The sequence below is a fragment of the Octopus sinensis genome, linkage group LG3, assembly GCF_006345805.1.
Source record: "Octopus sinensis linkage group LG3, ASM634580v1, whole genome shotgun sequence".
NCBI classification, from domain to species: Eukaryota; Metazoa; Mollusca; class Cephalopoda; order Octopoda; family Octopodidae; genus Octopus; species Octopus sinensis.
Window position 1 is genome coordinate 118,685,941 of NC_042999.1, and position 27,851 is coordinate 118,713,791.

The following is a 27,851-nucleotide window of genomic DNA, read 5'->3' on the forward strand; positions in this document are numbered from 1 at the left end:
TAGACTGCAAAGATAATGCTTTTAGGTAACATTCCGTTTAAATTGCCTTTCAATAATTCAGTGAAATAGCTATCATCATGCAAACAAGTTAGATATACATCACTGATAATAAACTGAATTTAACAATTCAGGACACTGGGCAAATATAACAATGAAATGCTCTTAAGCTTCTTGAGGGGAACTAATGTAATTTGTTCAATAAGACAAGTAATAATATCATCTCGGTTTATAATGTTAAAAATCACTAGCTTACTTTCTTTTGTAAAAGTTCACCAATATTTGCAATATTCTTCACTGAGGTCATTTTAATTCACCAAACTATATAATACTATTTTGCAATGGCAATTTCCAAGAACAGTAAATAAAGTATAGTATAACAGTACATTCTTCACTTAGTAGTCATAAAATAAGATTTTATTTCATTTGATTGATCAGGTAAGGTAGTTTTTGTAATTTAATTATCAATTAGCATATCAAACTCTTGACTTTTGTATTGCTTATTCTCATCTATTACAATGAGCTATTTCATCTGAAAAGTGCACAATTTATTAAATTCTACAATAGATTTCTATAGCTTTTACAAAATTTCTCCCCTATTTTTGCAACATTTATGATAATCTATAATTTTCACTCTATAACATTGCAAATATATTACTTCAAGCATTGTCCATAACAGTACTGACATATTGATTGGTATTAATTCAGTTTGGAGATCAACAAATTCAATAATATTTTAGATACACTTCAGCTACTCTTAAAGTTTTCCACTTATTGTACTATTATTTCAAAGATAACTGTAATATTGATACAGAGACATAGTATGCTGAATACTAGAATTGTGTAAACTTCAGCAGTCTTTGACAAATGTAATTTTTTAATGGTACTATGTATCCATAAATAGAGCAGAAACTGAAATAAATAGAAATAGTTGAAAAGTATATTGGTTGCACACTTTTAATATACATCTGTACTATTATATAGGTAAACAGATAAAATAAAGGGGTATGTCTTGTTTTTATGTTGAAAAAAAATCTAATGTCTCATCTTTGCATTAATTCCAAGTATATGAATGCTACATCTACTATGAGTACAAAGTAAACCTTTTAATATCCTTTGATCTAACTGGGATAAAAATAAAGGCACAGAGTTTCTAGCAAATACTTTTTTTAATATTGAGCTTATCAATGTTTGATATTTTCATACAAATTCATGTGTCAGCTTTGTGGTGGGATGTCAAGTGACTGGTGTATTTGCAATACTGCTGTATACTAACTATAATTGCATCTGTTTTACTCTTTTACTTGTTTCAATCATTTGACTGCAGCCATACTGGAGCACCGCCTTTAGTCAAGCAAATCGACTGCAGGACTTATTCTTTGTAAGCCCAGTACTTATTCTATCGGTCTCTTATGCCAAACCGCTAAGTTACAGGGATGTAAACACACCAGCATCGGTTGTCTAGAGATGTTGGGGTGACAAACACAGATGCACATACTTATATATATAAATATATATATTATCCAAATATATATAACCACATGGCTCCGGATTCAGACCCACTGAATGGCACCTTGGGCAAGTGTTTTCTACTATAGCCTCAGGCCGACCAAAGCCATGTGGGTGGATTTGGTAGATGGAAACTGAAAGAAGCCCATTGTACATTTATATATATATATATATATATATATATATATATATATATATATATATATAAATGTACATAGTAATATATATATATATAATATATATATATATATATAAATGTACAATGGGCTTCTTTCAGTTTCCATCAACCAAATCCACCCACAAGGCTTTGGTCGGCCTGAGGCTATAGTAGAAAACACTTGCCCAAGGTGCCATTCAGTGGGTCTGAACCCGGAACCATGTGGTTGGTAAGCAAGCTACTTACATCACAGCCACTCCTGAGCCTATGTCTAGAAAGTTAGAGGAAGTTATGAAGAATCTTCATTTGATAGTAATATTTGCTGGCTTATATATAGGGCCTCTGTCAGTCAATTCACACATAAAGTTACCTACACACACAGGCATACACATATATGCAGATGCACCCAAATACACATACACATATACACTCATAAACAAATACCCCACCTCTAGCATTATGCCATATAGCAACCAAACATCTCAAGTTACTACTATATACCAGCACATACACATCACTCGGACTCTGAAAGACAATTGCATATGGACACATATATGTTTGCTTTCATGAATACAATGATAGATTATCCAAATAGTTTATGTTGGTCAATAAAGACTGCATGTTTGTAGGTGTACTTTGTTCACGGTCATGCATTTTGGAGGAAGGTATAGTGTGGCATGTATCTAAGAACGTTGCTCTAGGCATCATATATCCTTGACCTGCCATGTTCAAGCCAGTTGATGCACAAAGTAATCCCTTGTCATGCACCATATTGCATATAATAGAAGCACTTTAATCAAGTATTCCACACAATATTGTTGATATAAACGAACTTGGAGTATCTATACTGGCAGATAGGTTGTTACAATGTCAATTTGAATGTCAGAAGTGAAGTAGCATATCTCATTGTAATTTATGTATTTTCTGATTCAGTAATTTTAGAATGCTTGGCTTTCTTGTGTGTACAATTTATAAATGTAATGGAGGCTCTTGTTGGGTTTATAGTATGGATAAGTGTAATTTCAAAACTTTAATCTAATTGAAACCTAATCTAAAAAGTTAGCCCAATTGCTGCTCTCATTGAAAGAGATTTAGTGATTGAAGTTCCTGAAGAAAATGTAATGAGTAAGAATGTTCAACTATGGCAGTTGAACATCAAAATTACCAGGTCAGAAACCTCCTTAGAGTACAAATAATAGAGAATGATAAAATAATTACAAGATTGAAATAAATCCTAGGATTGACTGGACAAGATTTAGTAAACTCTTGAAGTCAGAACTACATTATGGCTGTAGTCCAATGACTGAAACCTACAAAAGAATAAAAGAATAGTAAAAGTTTATCAGAATTCATTATTATAGTTTCAGAGGTAATAATTTCAGCAGAGTTGTTAAAGCTTTGAAAAGAATACTTCATGGTATTCATTCTTAATTTCTACTTTCGTCCTTTGTTGGGGAACATCAATAAAATACACTAACAGACCAGAATGATGGATTGATGGCATTGATAGAGTGTCAGACAAGATGTCTTGTTTGTAGTATTGTTTTGACACTACTTTCAGAGTTCAAGTTTTGCTGGTGACTAGGTCTAAGAACTTGACCACAACAGCACACAATCATGATCATGATGATCATGATGATAATGATCATCATCATCATCATTTAACATCCGTTTTTCCTGCCGGCATGAGTTGGATAGTTTATTCAGTGTTGGCAAGCCAGAGAGCTGCACTAGGAATCTAACTGATTTGGTCTGGTTTCCATGGCTGGATGCCCTTCCTAATGCCAACCACTTTACAGAGTGTGCTGAGTGTTTTTAACATGACACCATGCAAGCAATGCATGTGACACCAGCACAAATGCATTTTATGTGGAACCAGCACAAGCGCATTTTATGTGGCACCAGCATGAGTGCATTTTATGTGGCACCAGCACTGAACTCTTGCAGGTCAATCCTCTTCACCAAGTAGATGTGGCCTTCCAACCTGTAATTGGTCTGCAAGGATAGGTAGGTCTACATCCAGCATGAAAATAGTCAGCAATGACTTTCTGCACAAAAAATACCTACAAGTAGATTGTTAATGGATGTGTGGAGTAGAAACTACAATAACTTCATATAGGAAAATACTTGCTGCTCAAGTAAACATCTGACTTATTGAAATTATTCTTTAATTTTTACTTTCTTTTTCTAAGTCATTATTTTCTCAAATGTTACCATCTCTAAATGGCAAACTCTATTAGAATCTCTAAATGGTGAACTCTTTGAGTGCTTTAATGGCATTTTAACTGAATTCTTTCTGATGGTTATGTTTACTGCCTTTTGCTGCAACAATTATTTTTTTCTGGTTGCTACTCCTGCTGTTATTGCTGCTGCTGCTGCTGCTGCTACTACTACTACTACTACTACTACTACTACTACTACTACTACTAAGACAACGAAGTATATAGTGTATTCCATAAATATTGGGAACAGGTGAATAATTTGTGATCATGCTGTGTTTAAGCTATTAGTAGATTTGACCAATTCTCCTTTTCTTGAGAGAAGAACTTAATGGTCCCTAGTCTAGACTTAATACAGTATCTGTAATAAGAACTGTCTACTAATAAAACATTCGTTATTATATGTACCATTAGATCCTGGGGTTAAACCATCATTTATTCACAGTGAAAATTAATATGTATTTACTAAATATACGTGGTTGTTACTCTCTTTAAAAGTTTAATCTCAAATACTCTGTGTTGGTGTGAAAATTAATCTAATTTATGTATGTATTTATATATGTATGTTTATACAGGTGTTACTCTCTCTCTGTTTGTGTTTGTGTATGTATTACTCTTTTACTTGTTTCAGTCATTTGAGCACTGCCTTTAGTCAAGCAAATCGACCCCAAAATGAAGTGCATAGTCTATTAAAAGTAAATTGTTTAGTGACATAATTATACAATACAAAAGATTTATCATATGCAGGAAAGAAATTAAACATAAAGATGTATATGGAAACTGAGATAAAATATGCATTAAAAAATAATGCAAAAATAAATAAATTTTATTTTAAATTCAGATGATAAAAGAAAATAACTGATTCTAAGTGATGCAGTATAAATACAAACTCTGAATAGAAATAAACATAAGGATAAGAAAACAATCACAAACTAAAAATTATGTTAATAAAATTTTTTAAACAATTTCCACATAGAATTAATTAGTAGAAATAAATGAAAGGGACAAAGAGAGAATGAGAGAGAGAGAGAGAGGAGAGAGAGAGAGAGAGAGAGAGAGAGGGAGAAAGAGAGGAGCAAGAGACTAGATCACAAATTAAGACAAATAATTATATTCATAATTTGTGTGGTATGTGTGTATGTGTGTTTTGAAGCAATTAGCTTAATTATTAATAATTTGTGTAGAGCAATTGTTAAGTTTATATTCACATGGAAAGTAAATTTTTATCAGAGAAAAATATATTTTCCAAGCAATTATTATAGAAAAAAAGGTGAGATCACAATGTTGCATTCAATATATATTGAATGCAATGTATTAAGGTCGCGAGCTGGCAGAAAGATTAGCAAGCTTAGCAGTATTTCGTCTGTCTTTACGTTCCAAGTTCAAATTCCACCGAGGTTGACTATGCTTTTCATCCTTTCAGGGTCGATAAATTAAGTACCAGTTGCATACTGGGGTCGATCTAATCGACAGCCCCCTTCCCTCAAAATTTCGGGCCTTGTGCCTAGAGTACAAAAGAATATATATTTCTCCTAATATTGAATGCAGTATATATTACATCTGATATGAGGACATTTATCATTATTTTTACATTTATTTTCTCCAAGTTGGTAAGAGGCTGCACAAATATTTTGAGGCAGTATTCTATGACTGGATGTCCTTTCTGCAGCTAATCTTTACTTGTTTTTTTTTTAATTAAGGACATTATACAAGGGTGGGTGGAAAGTCATGCACAAAATAAGTTCAATACACTATAGAATTGCTAAAGACCTACTCTAATTTCCACATGTGTTCTTTCTGTCCTACCCTTGATTAATATATATATATATATTTAAATAGGTGAATGAATTATCCTATGTTTATCGTCAGCATGGAAAATTCATTTAACCGAAACCTGGGTAGCAAATTCACATCAGAAATATGGTTGAAGTGACCTGTCCAAGGGTAGAAACTCCGGGTTCATGTGTTGTATATGAATAAATGAAAGAATGGAGTCGAATGAAGATGTTAACAAAATTCCTTTACTCTCGACATATGTTTCAAAGACAACATGGTTTCATTCCAAAGGAATAAAGGGTGCATTATGCAATCTTCTCATCAGGAAAGAAAGGGAGCCTCTCTCTTTAACCCTTCTCTTCCTACTATCTATCTTTGACGTCAATTCTTCTAATGGTTTTTTTAAAAAACACTCATTATCGTTTTGTTTACCATGTAGGCAGTCATCGAAATTTTTGTTTGTCTTGTTGTTGAGAGAGGCTCCCTTTCTTTCCTGATGAGAAGATTGCATAATGCACCCTTTATTCCTTTTGAATGAAACCATGTTGTCTTTGAAACATATGTCGAGAGTAAAGGAATTTTGTTAACATCTTCGTTCGATTCCATTCTTTGATTTATTATATATATATATATATATGTATAATTAAATAAGGGTAGAAATTGATATTAATCAATTAAAACCAGTGGCCTAGCATATTTTAAAAATATCTGAAGATTAAAAATTTTTATACATACAAAATTTAGAGGAAAGACCTTATTTTTACACTTTGGTTTTTTGCGGAATTTTTTCTTGAGAACACATTCTTCGTGGTAAATGTGAGTTTGACGTCTATTTCTAGCATACAGGCTGTCCACTATTAGTGGTCATTCCTCTAAATTTTGTATATATATATATGTATGTATGTATGTATGTATCTGTGTATGTATGTATATGTGTGTGTTTGTGTGTGTTTGTGTGTATGTGTGTGTGTATGTATAAGATGGAAAGATGGATGTGGAAATTGAACAGAAGTTCAAGACATTTCAATTTAAGAAGGAATTTAATAAAAATGATTTTAAAATTTATATAAAGAAAATATTACTGGTTCCGATGAATCTCATTTTATGAAATATCAGTGAAAATTTATATATTTATATATTTGTATGCATGTATGTATGTAAGTATGTATGTTTATGTGTGAGAGTGTGAATGTGTGTATATTTGTTTCCATGTCTTGACATCACATTATTCTTGTAAATGAGCATCACTATCATCTATAAAGTGTCATTCATTTCAAATATTCTACAAGAAAATGTCTGGCCAAGGGAAAATAGTATGTTGTTCAAAAACATATAACATTTGATGATAAGAAGACAATCTAGTCAAATCTGCTTCAATGAACTCTGTCTGATCCATGCGAACATGGAAAAGTGTATGTTAAAATTAAGATGGTAGAATAAAGATTCACACACATTTATAACAGTTCTCTGTGTGTGTGTGTGCGTGCATGCACATGCATGTGATGTATATGTGTGTGTGTGTGCATGTGTGCGTGTGTGTGTGTGTATAAGAGTTAAGTTAGTGTAAATAAAAAGAACACCAAACAGAGAAATCTGTGGGAAGAGGATAAACCTGGTTAACATAACAAAAGTAACATAGGTGCAGGAGTGGGTGTATGGTAAGTAGCTTGCTTACGAACCACATGGTTCCGGGTTCAGTCCCACTGTGTGGCATCTTGGGCTAGTGTATTCCACTATAACATCGGGCTGACCAAAGCCTTGTGAGTAGATTTGGTAGACAGAAATTGAAAGAAGCCTGTTGTATAAATGTATATATAAATGTGTGTGTGTTTGTATGTTTGTGTGTCTGTGTTTGTTCTCCCCACTCCCGACATTATTTGACAACCGATGCTGGTGTGTTTATGTCCCCATAACTTAATGGTTCGGCAAAAGAGATCGATAGAATAAGTACTAGGCTTACAAGTCCTGGGGTCGATTTGCTTGACTAAAAGGCGGTGCTCTAGCATGGCCACAATCAAATGATTGACACAAGTAAAAGAGTACACAAAGACTGAAAATGAAAAATTGAAAACAAAATAGAAACAATGGTACAAAAGTTTCGGTTAAAAAGCAACACAGGAATCAAAAGAAACCATTTTATCTTTGAGTAGTGTACTTAATATATAATAGTGGAAGTAACAGCTGAAGGTCACTACAGCAATATGCTACATCCCATAACAAATAAAAATTTGACTGAGCAAGCCATTGGTTTGCAACTCAGAGCTTGGTCATTAACCCTGTAATGCTTCTGACTACTTAACACAAATTGCTTGCATAATCCAGGTTCCTGGAACTCTTGATGTCAATCTTTGGCTTTGTTGTAGGTATGGTTCTTCATGCAATATATATGTGAATAATTACTTCTCCAAAAGAAATTATATACACATTTCTATAAAATATATATGTGCATATATATATCTCTATCTATTTATCTATCTGTCTATTTTCTCTCTCTCCCTTCATAAATATATATAAATATATGTGCCTTTATATATATACATACATATATATGTGTGTGTGTGTGTGTGTGTATGTTTTATTATGTGTGTCTGTGAATATGTATATGTGTATGTGTGTATGTTATATATATATATATGTAGCAAGTGTGTGCATGTGTGTGTGTGATACAAATGTCTTGGTGTTAAAGATATCACATATGCTTCAAACACAAACATGAATGAATGAATGTTTGTTGCATGAAAATAAATGACACGAGAACAAAAAATTATGTAATGAACTTCATCAGCTAACGGCTGTTACCTGTTTCTGCTATAAAATACAATGCACTCATAAGTGACAGGTTGACTTTCATCTTATAGCTTCATTGGAGTTTCAAAAATGAAGTGCAATTTTATTTGGGAAGGCATTTATATATATATATATGTATGTGTGTGTGTGTGTGTGTGTGTGTGTGTATGCATATATATATGTGTGTATATATGTTTGTATGTTAAGAGAGAGAGAGAGAGAAAAAATCACTGTCGCAAAAGTCTTACTTTGTATATATATATATTTCATCCTTTCAGGTTCGATTAGATAAGTACCAGTTACGCACAGGGGTTGATGTAATCGACTTAATCTTTTTGTCTGCCCTTGTTTGTTCCTTCTATGTTTAGCCCCTTGTGAGCAATAAAGAATTTATATATATATATATAAATACAGTGTACATTAAAACAGTGTACATTAAGAGGCTTCCATCATAAGAATCCTTCACACTAGAAAGAACAGTTAAAGTTATACTCTTTACTCTTACTCTTTTACTCTTTTACTTGTTTCAGTAATTTGACTGTGGCCATGCTGGAGCACCACCTTTAATCAAGCAAGTCGACCCCAGGACTTATTCTTTTTGTAAGCCCAGTACTTATTCTATCGGTCTCTTTTGCCGAACCGCTAAGTAACAGGGACATAAACACACCAGCATCGGTTGTCAAACAATGCTAGGAGGACAAACACAAACACACACACACATATATATATATACATACATACGACGGGCTTCTTTCAGTTTCCGTCTACCAAATCCACTCACAAGGCATTGGTCGGCCCGAGGCTATAGTAGAAGACACTTACCCAAGGTGCCACGCAGTGGGATTGAACCCGGAACCATGTGGTTGGTAGACAAGCTACTTACCACACAGCCACTCCTGCACCATATATATACTCTTTCTTTTTCTTTTTACTCTTTTTACTTGTTTCAGTCATTTGACTGCGGCCATGCTGGAGCACCGCCTTTAGTCGAGCAAATCGACCCCGGAACTTATTCTTTGTAAGCCCAGTACTTATTCTATCGGTCTCTTTTGCCGAATCGCTAAGTTACGGGGACGTAAACACACCAGCATCGGTTGTCAAGCAATGCTAGGGGAACAAACACAGACACACAAACATATTCACACACACTTATATATATATACATATATACGACAGGCTTCTTTCAGTTTCCGTCTACCAAATCCACTCACAAGAAATTGGTCGGCCCGGGGCTATAGCAGAAGACACTTGCCCAAGATGTCACGCAGTGGGACTGAACCCGGAACCATGTGGTTGGGTAGCAAGCTACTTACCAAACAGCCACTCCTGCACCTATATATATATATATTAAAATAACAGTATCTTAGAAATACCACCATGCTAGAGATAACAGTAAAAACTTGAGTCTAAAATCACTTCAGTGTATTTAAAGTCAAGTTTTGACTGCTATCTCTAGCATGGTAGTATCTCTTAGATACCCCTAATTATAATTTTAATAATAATACCTATAAGGTTTTTATTCCCATGGTGGTCACTTGATATGATTGGCATTTTAAATAACGGTTTATCCTTATATATATATATATATATATATATTATATATATATATACATATATATATATATATTTAGTGAAGGGAAGAAATGGAGCTGAACGAAGATTCTACAAAATTCCTTTTATTATTTTCTACACATGTTTCAAAGGCTGCAAATTTCCAAATTCGGATTGAATAAGGAGACCATTTTGCAGCTTTCTCTTCAGGAAAATCCAGGAATTTAAATCTCCAAAACAAATGCGCAGCAAGCTATTCGAACAAAACGCTCCCTAGGAGCCCATGGTATGGCACAAATTTTGAATAATCCGTAACAAGATAATTCATTTATCCATTTCAATAAACATATATATATATATATATATACATATATATATATGAATATATGTATATAAACTTACATATATATATATACATATATGTATATACACTTACATATACATATGCATATATATATATATATATATATATATCACGTGATCACATGACCGACCAGGCTATCAGATGTTGCTACACATCGCTGGTCACCATGCGCTTTGCATTGTTTTAGCCTTCAAATGATGCCACCCCGTTGGTTAACAGAAGAAAGAGTGAGAGAAAGTTGCAGCAAAAGAGTACAGCAGGAATCGCCACCAACCCCTGCCGGAGCCTCGTGGAGCTTTAGGTGTTTTCGCTCAATAAACTCTCACAACACCCGGTCTGGGAATCGAAACCACGATCCTACGCCCGCTAGTCTACTGCCCTAACCACTGGGCCATTGCGCCTCCACATATATATATATATATATATATATATATATTAACCAACTAAGGAAAAACTTCCTTCAGAGAGGTGTGTGAAGCATCCAGTTCACTTGTACGTCAGTTGAATACCAAATAAATATGGGTATAATGCAAATTACAACTATAAAATTAAATAGAGAGATACAATTGATAATCCAATAATTTATTTATAACAAAATATACTATGGATATAATATAGCATAACATAAGATATGCATTTTTTGATATATAAACGATTTCCTTGTATATAAGTCTCTACATGGGCAGAGTTTAAAGAAAGACAACATTCCATGTGAAAGGATGGCTAGATTGTAAAACATTAATTCAAATGCCTATGTATTATGAGCATGAGTGTTAACTATTCAATTACATATCAATTACAATTAAAAAATGACAAAAAATTATAATGGACAAAATAATTAAGTGGAATCTACAACTATCGAAATATATTTCTATCTATCTAAAAAGACATCTTGCAAAGAACTTGCGCATGCAAGTGCTACCAGTCAAAAACTCCACATACCAGAAGCCAGTAAGTGTATGGGGTCATTAGGTGAGAATGGGCACCGTTTTGGGGCCTACCTCTTGACAGCATCAATGCACACCAGCTCCCCTCACTGATATGAGGCCCACTTTCTAGATCAACTGATTATCAAATAAAGCTCAATATTCTTCTAGCCATCACTCATCGTCTCTTTTTAACCAAATCCAGTGGCTAGCCTTCTCCACTGTAGTTTGGATATCGGTCATGGTGGTACTGACTTTATGATGAGTAAGGCCTAACGATAACAACAGTGTCTCACACTGTGTCCAACAAACCCTCTACATCCAACTTCGATTGGAAAATACTCCGCTTTCCAGCTTGCATCTTCACGTTCTTTGAGGCTAAACATTCCCTATGAACGGGTTTGGTACATGGAAACTGCATGGAAACATACATAGTTTCAAACACACACACAAAACCACGTGCACACACACACACACACACACACACATGCACACACACACACAGAGACACACACACGTTTATCAAGTAAACACATATATTAATCCAAACTTGTTTATGTCTAAGAGAATCTTTCGCTATTGTGATATACAACAATAATATATATGTGTATATAATTAAGTATTAGGATCTTGCTTTATCTAGAACTGAAATGTGTAAAGAAAATATAGAACTGAAATGTGTAAAGAAAATATAAATGATAATTATATCTTAAATATACAATAAGTCTATTTATTTAAAGCCATTGATATAAAAGTATTTTGGTTAAAGTGACTAATAAGAATGTTCTATAATTATTGTTTATAATAATTTATATTGTTTACAGAAGGAATAATTCCATAATAGATATGAATAGAAATCTAATAAAAAAAATTTCTTTGTTTACTTAATTTATTGCAGGGAGAATTCCATAATAAATATGAAAGTAAACATATGGCTGTAAACACTATAACCTAAATACCCTATAGATACAGATTCATCTTCGACAACAGTATCCATCTTATATATATATATATATATATATATATATATATATATATATATATATATATATATATATATATATATACATATATATTCTTTCAGCAGAAACAATTAAGATTCAAGTGAATTCCAATGAATTCAAATGAATATGGTACTTAACTTAGATGCACCAGAATTGTTTATGGTATTAACCATAAAATAATGTGGGGTGATTATAACCAAGAAAAAACTGTGCATCATTAGAAAGCAATTTGAGTCTGCTTATAATTTGACTTTAAATTTCATAGAACTCATTCCTAATACTTCATGAGGATAGACACACTCTCTAGGATGTCTGGAAAACATATATGTGATTTAGCTGATGAATACTGGACATTTGTATTTGCTGCAATACTTGCAGCTTTAAATAAAATTGTCCTTGGTATGAAACAATTGTACTAAACTACTAATCCATTCTTGTTGCTTTTTTCTTGGTTATATATATAATAATAATAATAATAATAATAAAATGTAACAACAAAAGAATGAGACCTCAATATTAGAGAAATAGAGGATTATTTATATATGTTATAAATTAGAATAAAAGGTAAAAGGTTTTCATTATATGTTGCCATTAATATCCACTGAGAATGTATCATAGCTCTTTGCTCTGGCATTCGAAACTCTGAGTACTATAATGACAACCTTTTATTGTTTGTTCTAATTTATAACATATATATATATTTGTGATATATATTTGGTGAGAGATTATCCATTGGCTGATAGCTTGATCTCTGACAGAATACTACTCAAAAAATCATTGTTGCTGTGAACTGGGAGAGATCTGGATTCTACACTTGTAATTCCTTTTGGTAGGGAGCCAAAAGGATTGGGTGTTGTTTGAAAGGCAAGACAACTTGAAGGTTGTATGACGCATGACATTATCTTTTGTGGTTTGGATACTGGTCTTGTAAATGTCATATTGTTAGGTAAATGCTACACAGTTTTAGGAGTGGGTGAGTTTTCCCTGACATTGTAGACCAAACATGGGCCACATGAAACAACACATCATTGGAAAAAATGCACTACTAAGAAAATTCAAGGTAATTTTTCTTTGGCATGTCCTTCAGAAAGTCCCATGAGATGCAGTTTACTCATGACTGTCGTAGACCTTGCTTTTTACTTGAACAGCTTAAACGCAAATATGAGTGAACCACTTGTGGGACATGAGGCAATGAATTTTTATTGTGTGGAATGTGAAAGGACTTGCTAAAAAGCATGGTTTCACTCACTCACCTAGCTGTTTCCAAATGGCCAGAAGCCAATGTGTGTGTGTGTGTGTGTGTGTGTGTGTGTGTGTGAGAGAGAGAGAGAGAGAGAGAGAGAGAGAAGGACAGAAGCAGGGATATACATACAGATATTTAAAAATGCATAGAAACACACATAGGGCCAGTAATTCTCTCTTTCCCCAAAATACCCTTTCCACATTACCTTATCTCTGTAATTATTTGTCTTTCTATAAACTCTAGTGTTTCTGTATTTCTTGTAATAGAAAATCTCTAAGATGATATTAGATTTTATAAGGATAGATTTGAGAGAAAAAAAAAGAAGTGCCAATCAAAGTAAGGGTTTATTATTAAGAGTTATGGACTCTCATTCTTTACCATATCAAAAAAAAAAAAATTCATTTCGAAATCTATTTTACATCAGTGTATTTTCATAGGGATGAAGTGATTGCTTGCAAAAGATGGGAAAAGAGATTCCATACCAGGATAATAACCCTTAAAACCTATTTCTTTTCCTTTTCCCAAATATGTGCTTATATAATCTAGTATCGCATAAGTGATATTTAGTTTATGAAAAACAGAGTTTATTGAAAGATAAAGCAATAGAGTGAAGGTAATGAAAAACGAGTGAGAGAAGTAGGGAGAAAGGGGGGAGAGAGAAAGAGAGAGAGAGACTATGATTTTACAACTATCTCTATAACATTTTTCTTCAATAAGTTGTTGTGTTTTGCTTGCAAGACCCTCTGTCACTCCCACTATAAACTTTTTAACAGATTATATTATGGAATCAATTTTTCTCTCATCACCCACTTCATTCTCTGTATTGCTTGGCATTTTTATGACATATGGTTCTCCTGGTTAGGTGTAGGCATGGCTGTATAAATAGAGCATTTGTTTCATAATTATGTGGTTCTGAAAGTCCTTCTCACTACATGGTATCATGATATGTTTGGAAAGTGTTGTCTACAGTGGCCACAAACTAAACATTCCCTATGAACGGATTTGGTAGATGGAAACTGCATGGAAACACACATAGTTTCAAACACACACACATTTATCAAGCAAACACATATTTATAAAATCTTCATCATATAATTTCTCATGAGCAGGAGGGCTGCATCAAACTCTCACCTCCTTTGGTATGGTTTTAGGGTAGAATGTCCTTCTTAGTACCAACCATTTTTATGGAGTGTTACTGATATTTTTTATGACGCTGGTACTACTGAGGTTTCTAAGTAATTTGCAAGACAAAAGAAAATGGAATAAGGTCCCTTGATTGAATGGAGATGTAATGGAGAAGGAAGCAGCTTTACATACACCATGTGTTGAAAGATAGAAGGGCATGGACTTTGTTATAGAGGAGATATATAGTTATCCTGCATTATATGAGGAAGGGTGGCTGGGAAAAAAGAGTTATAAAGATAATTGTGAAGAGTTGTCAGGAAATACTTTCAAAGTTCAAGAAATTGAGTTCAAGAGAGAATAGGTACAGAGAGTCAGAAAAAATGGTTGAGTAAGTTCGTACAAAAATGAGACAAGGAAAACTTGTGATTAGGGATGGAGGTAGAGGTGAATATAATGAATGGTGAAGAAAGAGGGAGGTGTAATTGGTGGTAATATATTTTATGGCACTCCATCGGTTATGACCACAAGTGTTCTGGTTGATCCAACCAACGTAACAGCCAGCTTGTGAAATTAACATGCACTCTACAAACACATGTACACTTAATGTAGTTCTCAGAGAGATTCAGCATGGCACAGAGTGTGACAAAGCTGACCCTTTGAAATTCAGGTACAACCAATTTTTGCTAGCTGAGTGGACTAGAGCAACATAAAATAAAGTGACTTGCTCAAGGAAACAACACATTGCTGAAAATTGAACTCATGATCATAAGCTGAATACCCTAACCACTAGACCACACACCTTCACGATGGTGATGTATATATGTATATATATATATATATATATATATATATATAGTTAATCCAAACAAGAAAGCACAAAAAAAAACACAACAACGCAAGGACGTGGAACAAATATAGTATTATTGGACGCTCAGGAAAGAAGGAAAGAACGAGGGTTTAACTTTTCGAGCGGAGCTCTTCGTCGGAAACATAGGAGAAGGAAAGATCCATAGAAGGGAAGACAGAGGAAAAAAATCGCCAACAGTACAGAGAGAGAGAGTTCACGAAAAAAACAAAAGACGAAGACAGGTGGTGAAAAGCTGGAACAAACACTGCATGTCATTTTATCTGGCATTCTAATAGTTCTGTTAAAACAAGGAAAGAAATTTAGGGTTGATTATATCAAACCTCAGTATTTGACTGCTACTATATTTTATCAACACCAAAAGGATGATATGCAAAGACCTCAGAGTACATAGAAACCAAAACTAAGTGTGATAAGACATTTTCTCTGACACTCTAACAATACTGTCAAACTAGAGACAATTATACTAACCTGGTATAAATGTTATCAATTTTCAAAAAATTCAAAGCAAATTAACCATGTCAAGATTTGAACCCAATATATAACTAAATACTAGAAAGTAATAACTTCTGTAACATGTTCAGTACATGATTTTACAATTTTATCAATTCTGGAAGGTACCCAGAATGTAGAAAGGGTAAAAATATCATGTAGTTCAGCTCGTTATCATTTTTACCATTCCATACAATCAAGAAAAACTCCTGTAAATTGTTATACTTACACAAGCATATGTATACATGAGTGGCTGTGTGGTAAGAAGCTTACTTCCCAACTACATGATTCTGGGTTCAGTCCCACTGCATGGCACCTTAGGCAAGTGTCTTCTACTATAGCTGAACAGCCCTTCAGCTGGTCAGCTCCTGTCAAACTGTGCAACCCTTTCCAGCATGGAAAACAGACATTAAACGATGATGATGACGACGACGATGATGACGACGATAATGATGATGATGGCACTTTTTATTACTCTTTGTATCAATGACTGTTGCATCAACTAAAATGCTATATAAGAGAAAATGGTACACGTTCTAGGTACAATGGAATGGCAGATCTCTGGGAAGAAGTTTTGAGACATTTGACTTCTCTTTCTATTGTTACATGAGTTTTAGCAGATGCTATTGTCTCACCAGTTTCACCAATGTAGAATAGATGGTAGAATTTAAACTAGCAGATCACTGATAAAGCAATTTCTCCTTTATTTTCTTCATAATTCTTAACAGAAACTGAACATCTTTTAAAATCACTTCAAATATAAAGTGATGTTTCTATTTCTTATCTGCATATTTATTTTTCAGCCTAAATGCTTATAAATATTCATATATTGATATAAATTATTAATGAGTGGGTGGTTACAGAATGTTCATCAATTTCAAATTATTCAAAATGATCAAAGCCATTTATCAAAGAGATCCCAATAATAGTAGTGTTTAAACTTTTAGCCTATACACGCAATTACATAACTTAATATTTCAGCCATATTTGATGAATACATCTATGAATTTATTTGAACATATTGCTGAAATGTACTTAAATGATATCATTTTATGTTTATTTCCAGGATGTTATATGTAACTTCGATATCAAGCTTGACTGGGAATTTAAACTTTCTTTGTTAACAGATCTTGTCAGGGTGAGTGATTGTTTTTAATTATTTCTTCAAAATTTTCTGCTATAAAATTCTTAATGTTTTTGGATTCACACTGAATTTCTTTCACTGCCATTTTTATGACTTCCCAACATGGTTTTTGGGATATACAGGATATATCACTACATTATGTACATGTACCATAATATAACACTTAAACATAGAACTCTTAATTGTGAGCATTAGGTCAATGCTATAGAATAGACAAGGCAATTTATTTCTCTCACTCAAACCCTGTTCTAAAAATCTCTTTGTGTGTATAGTTATTGATTTAGCTAAAACTTCTTTCCATGCTCTTTCTTCATGCTTTCTTGATGTTATTGATTCAAAGAAATTTTATATTAAGACATTTTAATAAAAGCTACAAAATGTTTTGGAGTGTGATATCATAACCCATCATACCATACAGTTTCACATAATTGAAATGGTATCTATATTTTAGTTAAAATCTATCTTTGTAGTTACTATAGATGGAAGAGATATTTGTACAAGTGGAGTTGGTAAACCTTTGAGCATGTTCTATTATCATTGCATAAAATACTGCAGGTCTTTTATAGATAAATATCTGATTAAACCAAGACGGCTAATTTCGAGCATTAAAATATCACATAGTTATTATATTCTCAATACTTTTCAATAGAAATTTTAATTTAGTCAGTTGAAGATTTTCATAACATGATTCACAAGATATATTTTCCACCCATTTTCTGCTTATTATTTTTTCATAATATACACTGGCCTGCTTGCTTAGCCAGCGGGATGGCATCATTCAAAGGCTAAAACAATGCAAACACATTGTGACCAGCGATGTGTAACAACATCTTATGGTCTTGTCGGTCACATGATCACGTGATATATACACACACACACTAGCCTACCTGTGACATGTTGGGTCATCAATAGTTCAAGGTACTCGAAAAAAACCATGTCTCAGGAATCCGTGGTTCAATTTACATGAAACTTGTTATTCCGTGTGTATTCACTTTTCAATAATACCTTACTTTCAAAGCATTTTCCCTATAATATGCCAGTTTGGCTATTTATAAAGATACCCAAAAACCCACATATCTCAGTAACCCATGGTCTGATTTACACAAAACTTGTTTTATTCCATTTGTAGTCACCATACACTCAGCCCTCCAAGTATCCGATTCCTTACCTCTCCTGCTTCTGTCTCTTTCCCTCTGTTCTGCCAGATGCTCAGCCCTTGCTTTATCAGTCTCATCGATCCTTTTATTTGCATGCCTGTCCTGTTCTTGGATAAATATTTCATAAAGGACCTGTTTGTACTTTGGTGTGAAATGATTTTTTCCCTCAGGTTTTTTTCAAGGGCATTCAATGTATCTTACTTCCAGACCCACCACAAGCCACTTTCTTCCAGAAAAGAAAGGGGGGAAGGGTTGTAGGGACCTCAGAGTTTTCAGGGGAAACTCTGAGTTTCCTACCAACAGTGTTTTGTTTCATGAGATTTTTCTTTTCCAGTTTATTTCATATGCTTTCAACATATGTGACATTGAAATCACCTGTAAATAGCCTCCTTTCCCCAGCAAAAGAAAGATTTGGCTGCTATTTCTTGTATGCCCTGCTACCTCATAACAGCTATTTCAGGTCCTTTATCACAAATAGCTGTTACAGGGTAGCAGGGCATGCTAGAAATAGCAGCCAAATCTTTGGAGGTGAGATACGTTGAATGCACTCAAAAAGAAAAAAACTTATGGAAGAAAATTATCTCACACTGAGATTGTGAACAGGTCTTTTATGAAATATTTACCGTATTCTTAAAGTCATTTTCAATTAAAAATATTTTAAAAATATGCCAACAAAGATTTTTGTAATGTATTCACTTGAAAATAATTTTAAAAGACAGTAAAATATTGTCTGTTTAAAGAAAGCTAAAATATAAATACTTACTGTACAAACAATTTACATTTTTGAAATCACATTCACTTAAGGATATTTCTAAATGATTAAAATATTGTGTTCAACAAAAGTAAAAATAGAAACATTTACTGTAAAAAACAACTGCATTTTTTCGTTGTCAAGTTAAAGTCAATAATGTGTCTAATTGAAAGGTTAGAGTTTCTTCCCTTTCAGGGTTATTTTCGGAGTATTTTCCCATTATACACAGTTTTGGGTATTTATACTCCAAAACACCTAATATCTCAAAAAACAGTTGTCCGATTTACACGAAACTTGTTCTAGTCTGTTTGTATTCACATTTCAAGGGAACTTTAATTCATGGTATTTTCTCATTATGTGCCAGTATAGCTGTGAAACATTGCAAGCAAGCAAGATTGAAGTTCATTTTTAATATATTGTGTGTGCGTGCGCATGCGTGCCTGTGTGTATGTGAAGAAAGTGCATAGCTGCATGGCTTAGTGATTAGGGTTTTGGGATCAGGATCATAAGATTGTGAGTTCGATTCCCAGTGGCACATTGCTTTAGTCCACTCAGAAGGCAAAAATAAGTTGTACCACTAATTCAAAGAGCCACCTTTGTCTTCTTAAAGATGAGTGTTTCTCCTGGTCTGAGACATTCAGTTTTCTTTAACAATTGGCACATGTAGAGATCTTTCTCAGGACACTATCCTGCAGCAAATTGCTGTACAGACAAAATACATACACTATCTATGTACAACTAATGATGTTTACATTATCAGAGTTGTTTTTAATTTGAAATTTAATTTTGTTTCATTGGTGCTATTTCACAGCACATCAGCAAATAAGCTTCACACTATTTACATATATGTCCCAGGCCAGCTACACATTTTGGTTTAAGGTGTGTTGAGTACATAGTACCAAAGGCCTACAATAATAAGGAAATATGGATATTTATCACTCTTGTGAGTTGCCTCATACTCTGAGACATTCAGTGTTCTTTAACACCCAGTGTCATGTAGGGACCTTTCCCAGGATGCCATCCTGCAGCAAATTATTATATAAATAAAATGCATAGACTAAGTATGTACGACCAATAATGTTTATATATATATATCTATATCTATATATATATATATATATATATACACACACACACACACATATGTATAATAAAAATTAATGAAAGGACATACTAAGTATGTCCTATTGGTGACTTAAGTATTGTGACTTAAATAAAAGTATGTCCAATTGATTTTGATTGTTATTTCCAGAAACAACAGTCAAAACTTTTATTTAAGTCACCAATATTCTGCAAGATTTAAATAAGAGTTTTGACTGTTATTTCCTGCAGGTAGACATACTTGGTATGTCCTTTCATTAATTTTAGTACTTCATCTATCTAATGTTTTTTGGGGCCTGCAATTACCTATATTATTGGTTCTGTTATTACCAGTTTTAAATTGTTACACGAGATAGTAATAGAGTCAATGATATCTTTGCAAATATTTGCTCCGAATATATATATATACATACATATAATTGACTGTTAGTAAAATGTGATGAAGGATTCAGGGAGCACCAATATTGGTAGAAATAAGAGTCAAAGAACTCTTTAACCACAAAAAGCACAATGACTCTTATTTCTAGCAATGTTGGTGCTCCCTGCACCCTTCGTCACATTTTAGAGATCGTGAATTATTTCTTTTGGGGTTTTGAATTGTGTCTAGCAGCCTTCATTATTTTATATATAGTGGTTAGGGTGTTGCACTCGTGACTGCAAGATTGTGGGTTCAATTCCTAGACTGGGTGTTGTGTTATGTTCTTGAGCAAAACACTTCATTTCACGTTGCTCTGTGATCATTTTGTCATCTGACATGTGGCACAAGGTGCACCTGTACAGGTAATATCAAGTTGATGGATGGAGTGAGCTTATGTGAACACAAACATTTTATCCCTATAGATAAATAATCTGTGTGGTTGTCTGGCAAGAAATTCCTGAACCCTCATATGAGGCGTGTATGAAAAGTCTTGAACCTCAAAATAACAAAATATGGTACAAGACTTCTGATGAAGGTACAAGACATCAAGGCTAAAAACGTTTCATACACCCCTTGTATGTCATCTAATGAGGGGAGAGTTCATGATATACATGTGTCTTTTGAGGCTTCAGTTAGATTTGCAGACTGCATATGTGTGTGCGAACGTGCATGTGTGTATAGGCAGACAGAAGGACAGACAGATACACACACACACATACTCATAGAAGTACATATACATATGCATAGGTGCTTATATATACATATACATATGTGTGTACTTTGTATTGTATGATAAATAAGCTAGCATCTTGTACATTTTAAGTAATGTTTATCATTGTGCAAATATTTAAAAAAAAATTCTCTTCAAATGGATTTTATATTTTTTCATTCTTGTATGCTTGAATACACAAACAAATTGATTATTCTGAAGTTAGCTTTTTGAGTTTTATTAAAATTTGACTTAGTTTACTAAAACTACTATTTATATCATTATTTTGTTTTCCAAATGAATTTTTTTTCTTAATGTAAAAAGAAATTAAACTTTGGAACTGGAATTCATTTGTGATCTGAAATGATCCGTATTTGAGTTAAAATGGGAAATCGTAAACAACTCTTTCCTGGAAGCATATCACAACATTCTAAGTAATTTTATCTCTTTCAAATAAGTCAAAGTAAGATATCAGCTGACAATAACTACTATTCTGATATAATTAAAGTAGCAGTTGCATTGATATATCTCCCCAAACTGCTCCATATTTAATTAAGTAAATTGAAGCCAAATCAATTGATCTGGCCACATGCATAATCAGTCATCTAATTCATTAAACTCACTCGAGCATTTCCTCACTTCTAAGCAGAACCTTTGTTCTAATATTTCTGTTTTCTCTCTTATATGCTGTACTGCAATTATTATCTACTGACAAGTGGCAAATGGTAGCAAGAGAATTTCTAATTTAACCATGTTAGAATGTTAAACTTATATATATATACACACACATGTACATACACAAGAGTGCATGCACACGCACACACACACACACACACACACACACACACATATATACATACATGCATTTATGTATATATCATTATCATAGTCATCTTTTTAATGTTTGTTTTCCATGCTGTCATGGTCTAGACAGTTTGACAGTTGTTGGTAACCTGAAGGGCTGCATCAGGTTCCAGTAATTTCTTTTGGTAAAGTTTCTACATCTGGATGCCCTTCTTAATGCCAACCACTTTACAGAGTGTACTGGGTGCTTTTTACATGCTGCTAGCATGAGTACTTTTATGTGATGCCAGCACAAGTGCTTTTTACATGGCACCAGCACCTATGAGGTTGTCAAAGGAGATACTTGGCTATCTCAGTAGGACAAGGAAGTGGATGGAGGTGGGAGAAAGAGAGAAAGACAGAGACAGTTGTAGTGAGAGAAAGAGAGAGAGAGAGAGAGACGGAGAGGGAAAGAGGGAGAGAGAGGGTCTGCTCTCAAGGAAGAGTGGCTGGGTATAAGTAATGCAGAGGTGATAGATATGTTATAAGGAGAGATATATAGAGATAGCAAATAATGGTGAGAGGAACTAGGGGCATGCAGTGGGTGCTTGGGATTTTGGAGAGCTGGGTTGTGGTGAGTTTTGCCAGAGGACAGAATTATGTTTGTGTGTCCGTGTGTCAGGAGAAATGGGAGTTGTGGCTGTAAAGGATATTCCTGTATGTGTGGATGACCATGATTTTATTTAGCTTGGTATTTCTTCTGAAGCACAGCAAATCACTTGAAGTCTTGGTCCCTTGTCATCTCCTTTGTGAGGTTCAACCTCTGAAGATCATTTCTCTCCACTTCATTCCATTTTTTCCTGGGTCTACCCCTTCCACAGGTTTCCTCCAAAGTTAGAGGTCAGTATTTCTTTATGGAGCTGTTCTCATAGCTAGAGAGTTGCACTTATTTATGAAGCTGTCCTTCTTTGACAAGAAGAGTCGGACAAATGCTTCTCAGACATTTGAGGATACAGTAAAGCATGAACTGAAATGCTTGAGAAACTATCACCCAATCAATACCTGTCACCATTTGAAGAGGAACTGTGTAAAATTATATAAATATAAAATTTAAGAAATATCCAAAATGGCATAACCAGTGCCAACAAAAGCTTAGAAAAAGAACACCAAGCAACTTAGTACTGGTTGATAAAACTGTGATTTGTGTTGTTGATACCACACTCTTTAAAAAACTAATCACAAAGAACTTCATAGTAAATATAAACATGCACCTAGATATACATGAACTAATACGAAATAGTAAAGGCTTTTAAGTAGTTTCTGGACTAGGAAAAGAAGATAAAACTGAACTATAAGTTCCCAGAAAATCTAGAATTAATTTTGACATTGACTCTACTGTTAGACTAATATGCCCCTCCAAATCAGATGTAGTTAGGATCACAAAAGATATTATTGATAGAATACTACTGAATCTTAGATCTAAGATTAAACATGCAGTATGATCAGATACACTAGGGATTATTGGATGGTTCAAAAGATTAGAGAGGAACGATAGTTGCAAATTCCTACAAGCTGATAAATCAAATTATTATTCTACTATTAATCCAGTACTACTTTATAAGGCTCTAATTTTTGCTATGTGCAATTCCAATTTATCTAGGTCAGATATAGCTATGATATCAGCTGATAAAGTTCAATAATAAACTGTGGATGAGATCTGACAGGGTTGACTATCTCAACACAGCAATGGGATCAAGACACTCAGTGCAATCACTCATCAAAATGTATACCCTGTTTCTGTCTCTCTGTCTCACTATAACTTTTCATCATCCAACACAAGATCACCTCCTCCAATGCCACTTCCCCTCTCAAAAGAGTTTTTTTTTGTTTTGCAAGTACTTGATGACCCTGTCAGTGCAGGTGGCTCTTAAAAGCACACTGTAAAGTGGTTGGCATTTGGAAGGGCATCCAGCTGTAAAATCTTTGCCAAAACTGAACTTGCTCATGTTTGTGCCATGTAAAAAGCACTAAATCCACTCTACTGAGTGGTTGGTGTTAGGAAGGGCATCCAACTGTAATATTCCTGTCAAAACAGTTACAGAAGTCTGGTACAGGCTTCTACCTGGCCAGCTCTTGTCAAACCGTCCCACCCATGCCAGCATGGAAGACAGTCTTTAAATGATGATGATGATGATATATATATTACCACTTGGTTGACAACTGATGGAGAATTAAGGGACCTTCTGTATCTGTCTCCTGTCTGGTTGTACACTCAGTATACGTATATGTTTTTTTATCTGTCGTTGTTTATTTACAATGCAGATTTTTATTTATTAACTATGCAATGCACTCCCTACTTTTATGTATATATGTATATATATATTTGTGTGTGTGTGTGTGTGTATACAAACACACATATATATACACATATATATTTATACACATACATACACAGACATAAATACACACACAGGCACAAACACACACACACTCATATATGTATAGTCAACAGGTAAGATCTAGAGATACTCAATATATAGGAAACACATAGTAGTGCTCAGATGATTTAAATGTAAACTCCAGAGTCTTTATTGAGGAGTAGGTGTATTACTAGTACAGAAATGTCAAGATGATAGAGATGCTAGATTATCTCAGTTGTTTATATATACTAATGAGCTTTATATTAGTACCTATGAAATTCATTGATTGCTAGATTTACAACTATATCTGAAACCAGGTGATTACAACAATAATACCATCGTTAGTTTACTTTAATCCATTTTCAATTTGATTCTAATTTTCCTTTCTCATGCATGGCATGGGATGAACTTAATCTTCTTACATTACTTCCATCTCATATACTTTCCTTTTTTTTATGCCTAAATTTGCCAAGTATAGGAAGTATTCTGCTTTCTCAACTGAAAGAAATTGTTCCACTAAGCTTTCTGAACAATATAATTTAATACATTATACTCAACAATCTCGAAGACCATTTCTCAAACATTATGGACATTACTTCTTGCCTTTCAAACAAAGGCAATTAACTTCTCTAATTATTCTACTGATCAAATATCTTTACATGAAATACATCCCATGCAATAAATATTGAGGATAATCACCAACAGAAATTGAACTTGAATCTCATTTTATTCAGAAAATTACAGAATAAAAGAATAGAATCAATCACCCTTGACTACCACTCAAATGTTATATCACAATGAACCCCAGCTCAAAAGATAATCTAGTGAAAGTAATATTTTCTTCACATGACTCTGAAAAGCTTTGATGAAATTTAACATGATAATTTCCTAACTACAAGGAAAGGCCTCAATGTAACCTACTGGAATGAGATATTTAAAAATAATATCATTAACTGATTGACACCTTTCATCCCAAGTTTTCCTAAATCACTATTCTATCTGCAAAATGTTTTCAATATATTCCTTCCAATATGACAGAAATTAGTTCTGCTTCATTAAATTTGCTAAATATTTTGAAGGTTTTGCTTGGAAATTATTGTCATATTGCTAATGAAGAATGAATGAACTGGTTGAGAATATGATGGGCTGTGATGTGGCTTTTGCCAGTATGAGGATGTTATACATAAATAAATGGAAGAAAAGAATGTTGAAAGTCAGTTTTGATAAGTGAAAAACCCAGCTGGTATAATAATTACAAATAGAAGTTTAAGTGATTCAAAATTATGAAGTATTTCATTATAGGTATTAAAAGTGTAAGAGCTATAAAAGCATGATTAAGCTTTTGGCCTATTATAATGTATATCATAATGTATATCACTTAAGAGAGTAAATCAAGAAATGGGTCTAGAGCTTTTACTGATATCAGTACGAATGACAATCATTGTTGATTGGATACTTGCTTACATTTAAAATGTCATGCCACCTTATATGGAATTATTTCTTTTCCTTCTTTCTCTCATTGTTTACTACTTGTACAACTGTTACTTCACCTCCTATACAACTATAACTAATAATTTGTCAACTCTGTCATTGCTTTCCACTATTACTACTTCTCTGACTTATTCTCTGCCTTTTCCTTTCCCTCCTATTATTTCTACTACTTTCACCACAACCTATTCTTTGGATGCAATGTTTCCATTTGAAAGTAATGCTTGGAATATGATGAATATCCACACTGAGTGGTGAGCCTTGTAGCAATCTGCAAGACATAGCAGTGGGTCTTTTGTTCTCCTTATTCCAAATTATAGCTCCTAGCGAAAACCACATCCATATAAGGAAGCAACAGACATAGTAGCTTTGTATATACACATATTGATACTCTGTCCATACACACACACAACTCACATACACAACTCACATAGAGAAAGAGAGAGACATAAAGAGAGAGAAAGAGAAGATACATGGCAGAAAATGTATAGTAAAATTTAAAAAAAACAATATCACTCAGGGAGTGTATTCAATGAAAATTAACATGCAAACTGGAGAGAAATGGAAAAAGATCAAATATTTGGGATTATGGCTTTTATGAAAGAAAAATAAAAGAAGCGGGGAAAGAAATGGAAATAATATCAGATTACTAACGTCTGTTTACATCGAAGGCATGGTAGTAAAAGCTTGTTTGTTTCCTATGGTTCTATTTCTGTTGTTACATTAACAGGGTGCTCTTGCTAAATTTGATAGCTTGCATAAAAGGAAAAAAACAACAACACGATATCCTATTCAAAAATAAAATTTAAAAAAAAGCAAAAATTATCAAATATATTATAACTCAGAGATAAAAGTTTACTCAAAGTAGCCACCTTTGGCTTCTACCATGGGTTCAAAATAGCTCCAGAAACTGGTGAATGCATTTTCCTTTGTCACTGAGTAGATCTTCAAACACCTCCTTGATCTTAGCCACCAGTTTGACCTTAGTGTTGCTCACAGAACTGTTAGAGTCTTTCTCAACCACACTCCAGTCATATTCCTCAATGGGATTACAATTGGGAAAATAAGTTATAAAAATTCTCCAGCAATCACGTTTCACTTTTTCTGGAGGTATGGCAAGGAGCTGAATCCTGCTACTACACATCTGGCCTTCCAGCAAATAACCCTCTCCAACTAAGCTTTGATCACAGTCTCCAGCAGCTCCACATATCTGTCTGAATTAAGCCTAAGGCCCTTCTCAAAGATATGGGGTGGCATGATATCTCTCTCACTGGAGATATACCCAAAGACCATTACAATTTGTAGGGAATTTAGTTTTTATGATACACAAAACATCACAGATTGTTGGCAAGCTTTTACAGTGGTCACAGATCATTGAGTAGCAGTCATGATGTTGGCATTTTGATACCTGGTGTAGCCCATCATGATACAGTTACCTTGTTTGCAATATTCAGATTTCTTCAAGTCCTCCATGTCAGCTCAGTTTTTCTCAACTGCAACTTTAATCTTTATGCTCTCCAATGCCATTGACTAGTGGAGGCACATGGCCTGAGCAGTGGTCGAGGGATCGTGAGTTTGAATCTCAGACCGGGCGATGCGTATGTTTATGAGCGAAACGCCTAAGCTCCATGCGGCTCCAGCAGAAGGTAATGGCGAACTTCTGCTGACTCTTTCACCACAACTTTCTCTCACTCTTTCCTCCTGCATCTTGCAGCTCACCTGCGATGGACTGGCGTCCCATCCAGGTGGGAAACCTATACGCCAAAGAAACTGGGAAACCGGCCCCTATGAGTAAGGCATGGCTCAAGAAGGTACAAAAGAAAAAAAAAAATGCCATTGCCTGTTCACTCAACAAATCAAGCTGT

The 27,851-nt window shown here is 34.0% G+C and overlaps 1 protein-coding gene across 1 annotated transcript in view; it reads left to right on the forward strand.

Moving 5' to 3' along the window:
• The window catches only part of LOC115209871 (retinal guanylyl cyclase 2-like), an 870,127-nt gene that overhangs the window by 699,495 nt on the left and 142,781 nt on the right, over positions 1-27,851 (forward strand). The window contains exon 9 of the mRNA XM_029778448.2: positions 17,082-17,153. Coding sequence (XP_029634308.2) covers positions 17,082-17,153 — 72 coding nt within the window. The remainder of the gene's footprint in view (positions 1-17,081; positions 17,154-27,851) is intronic.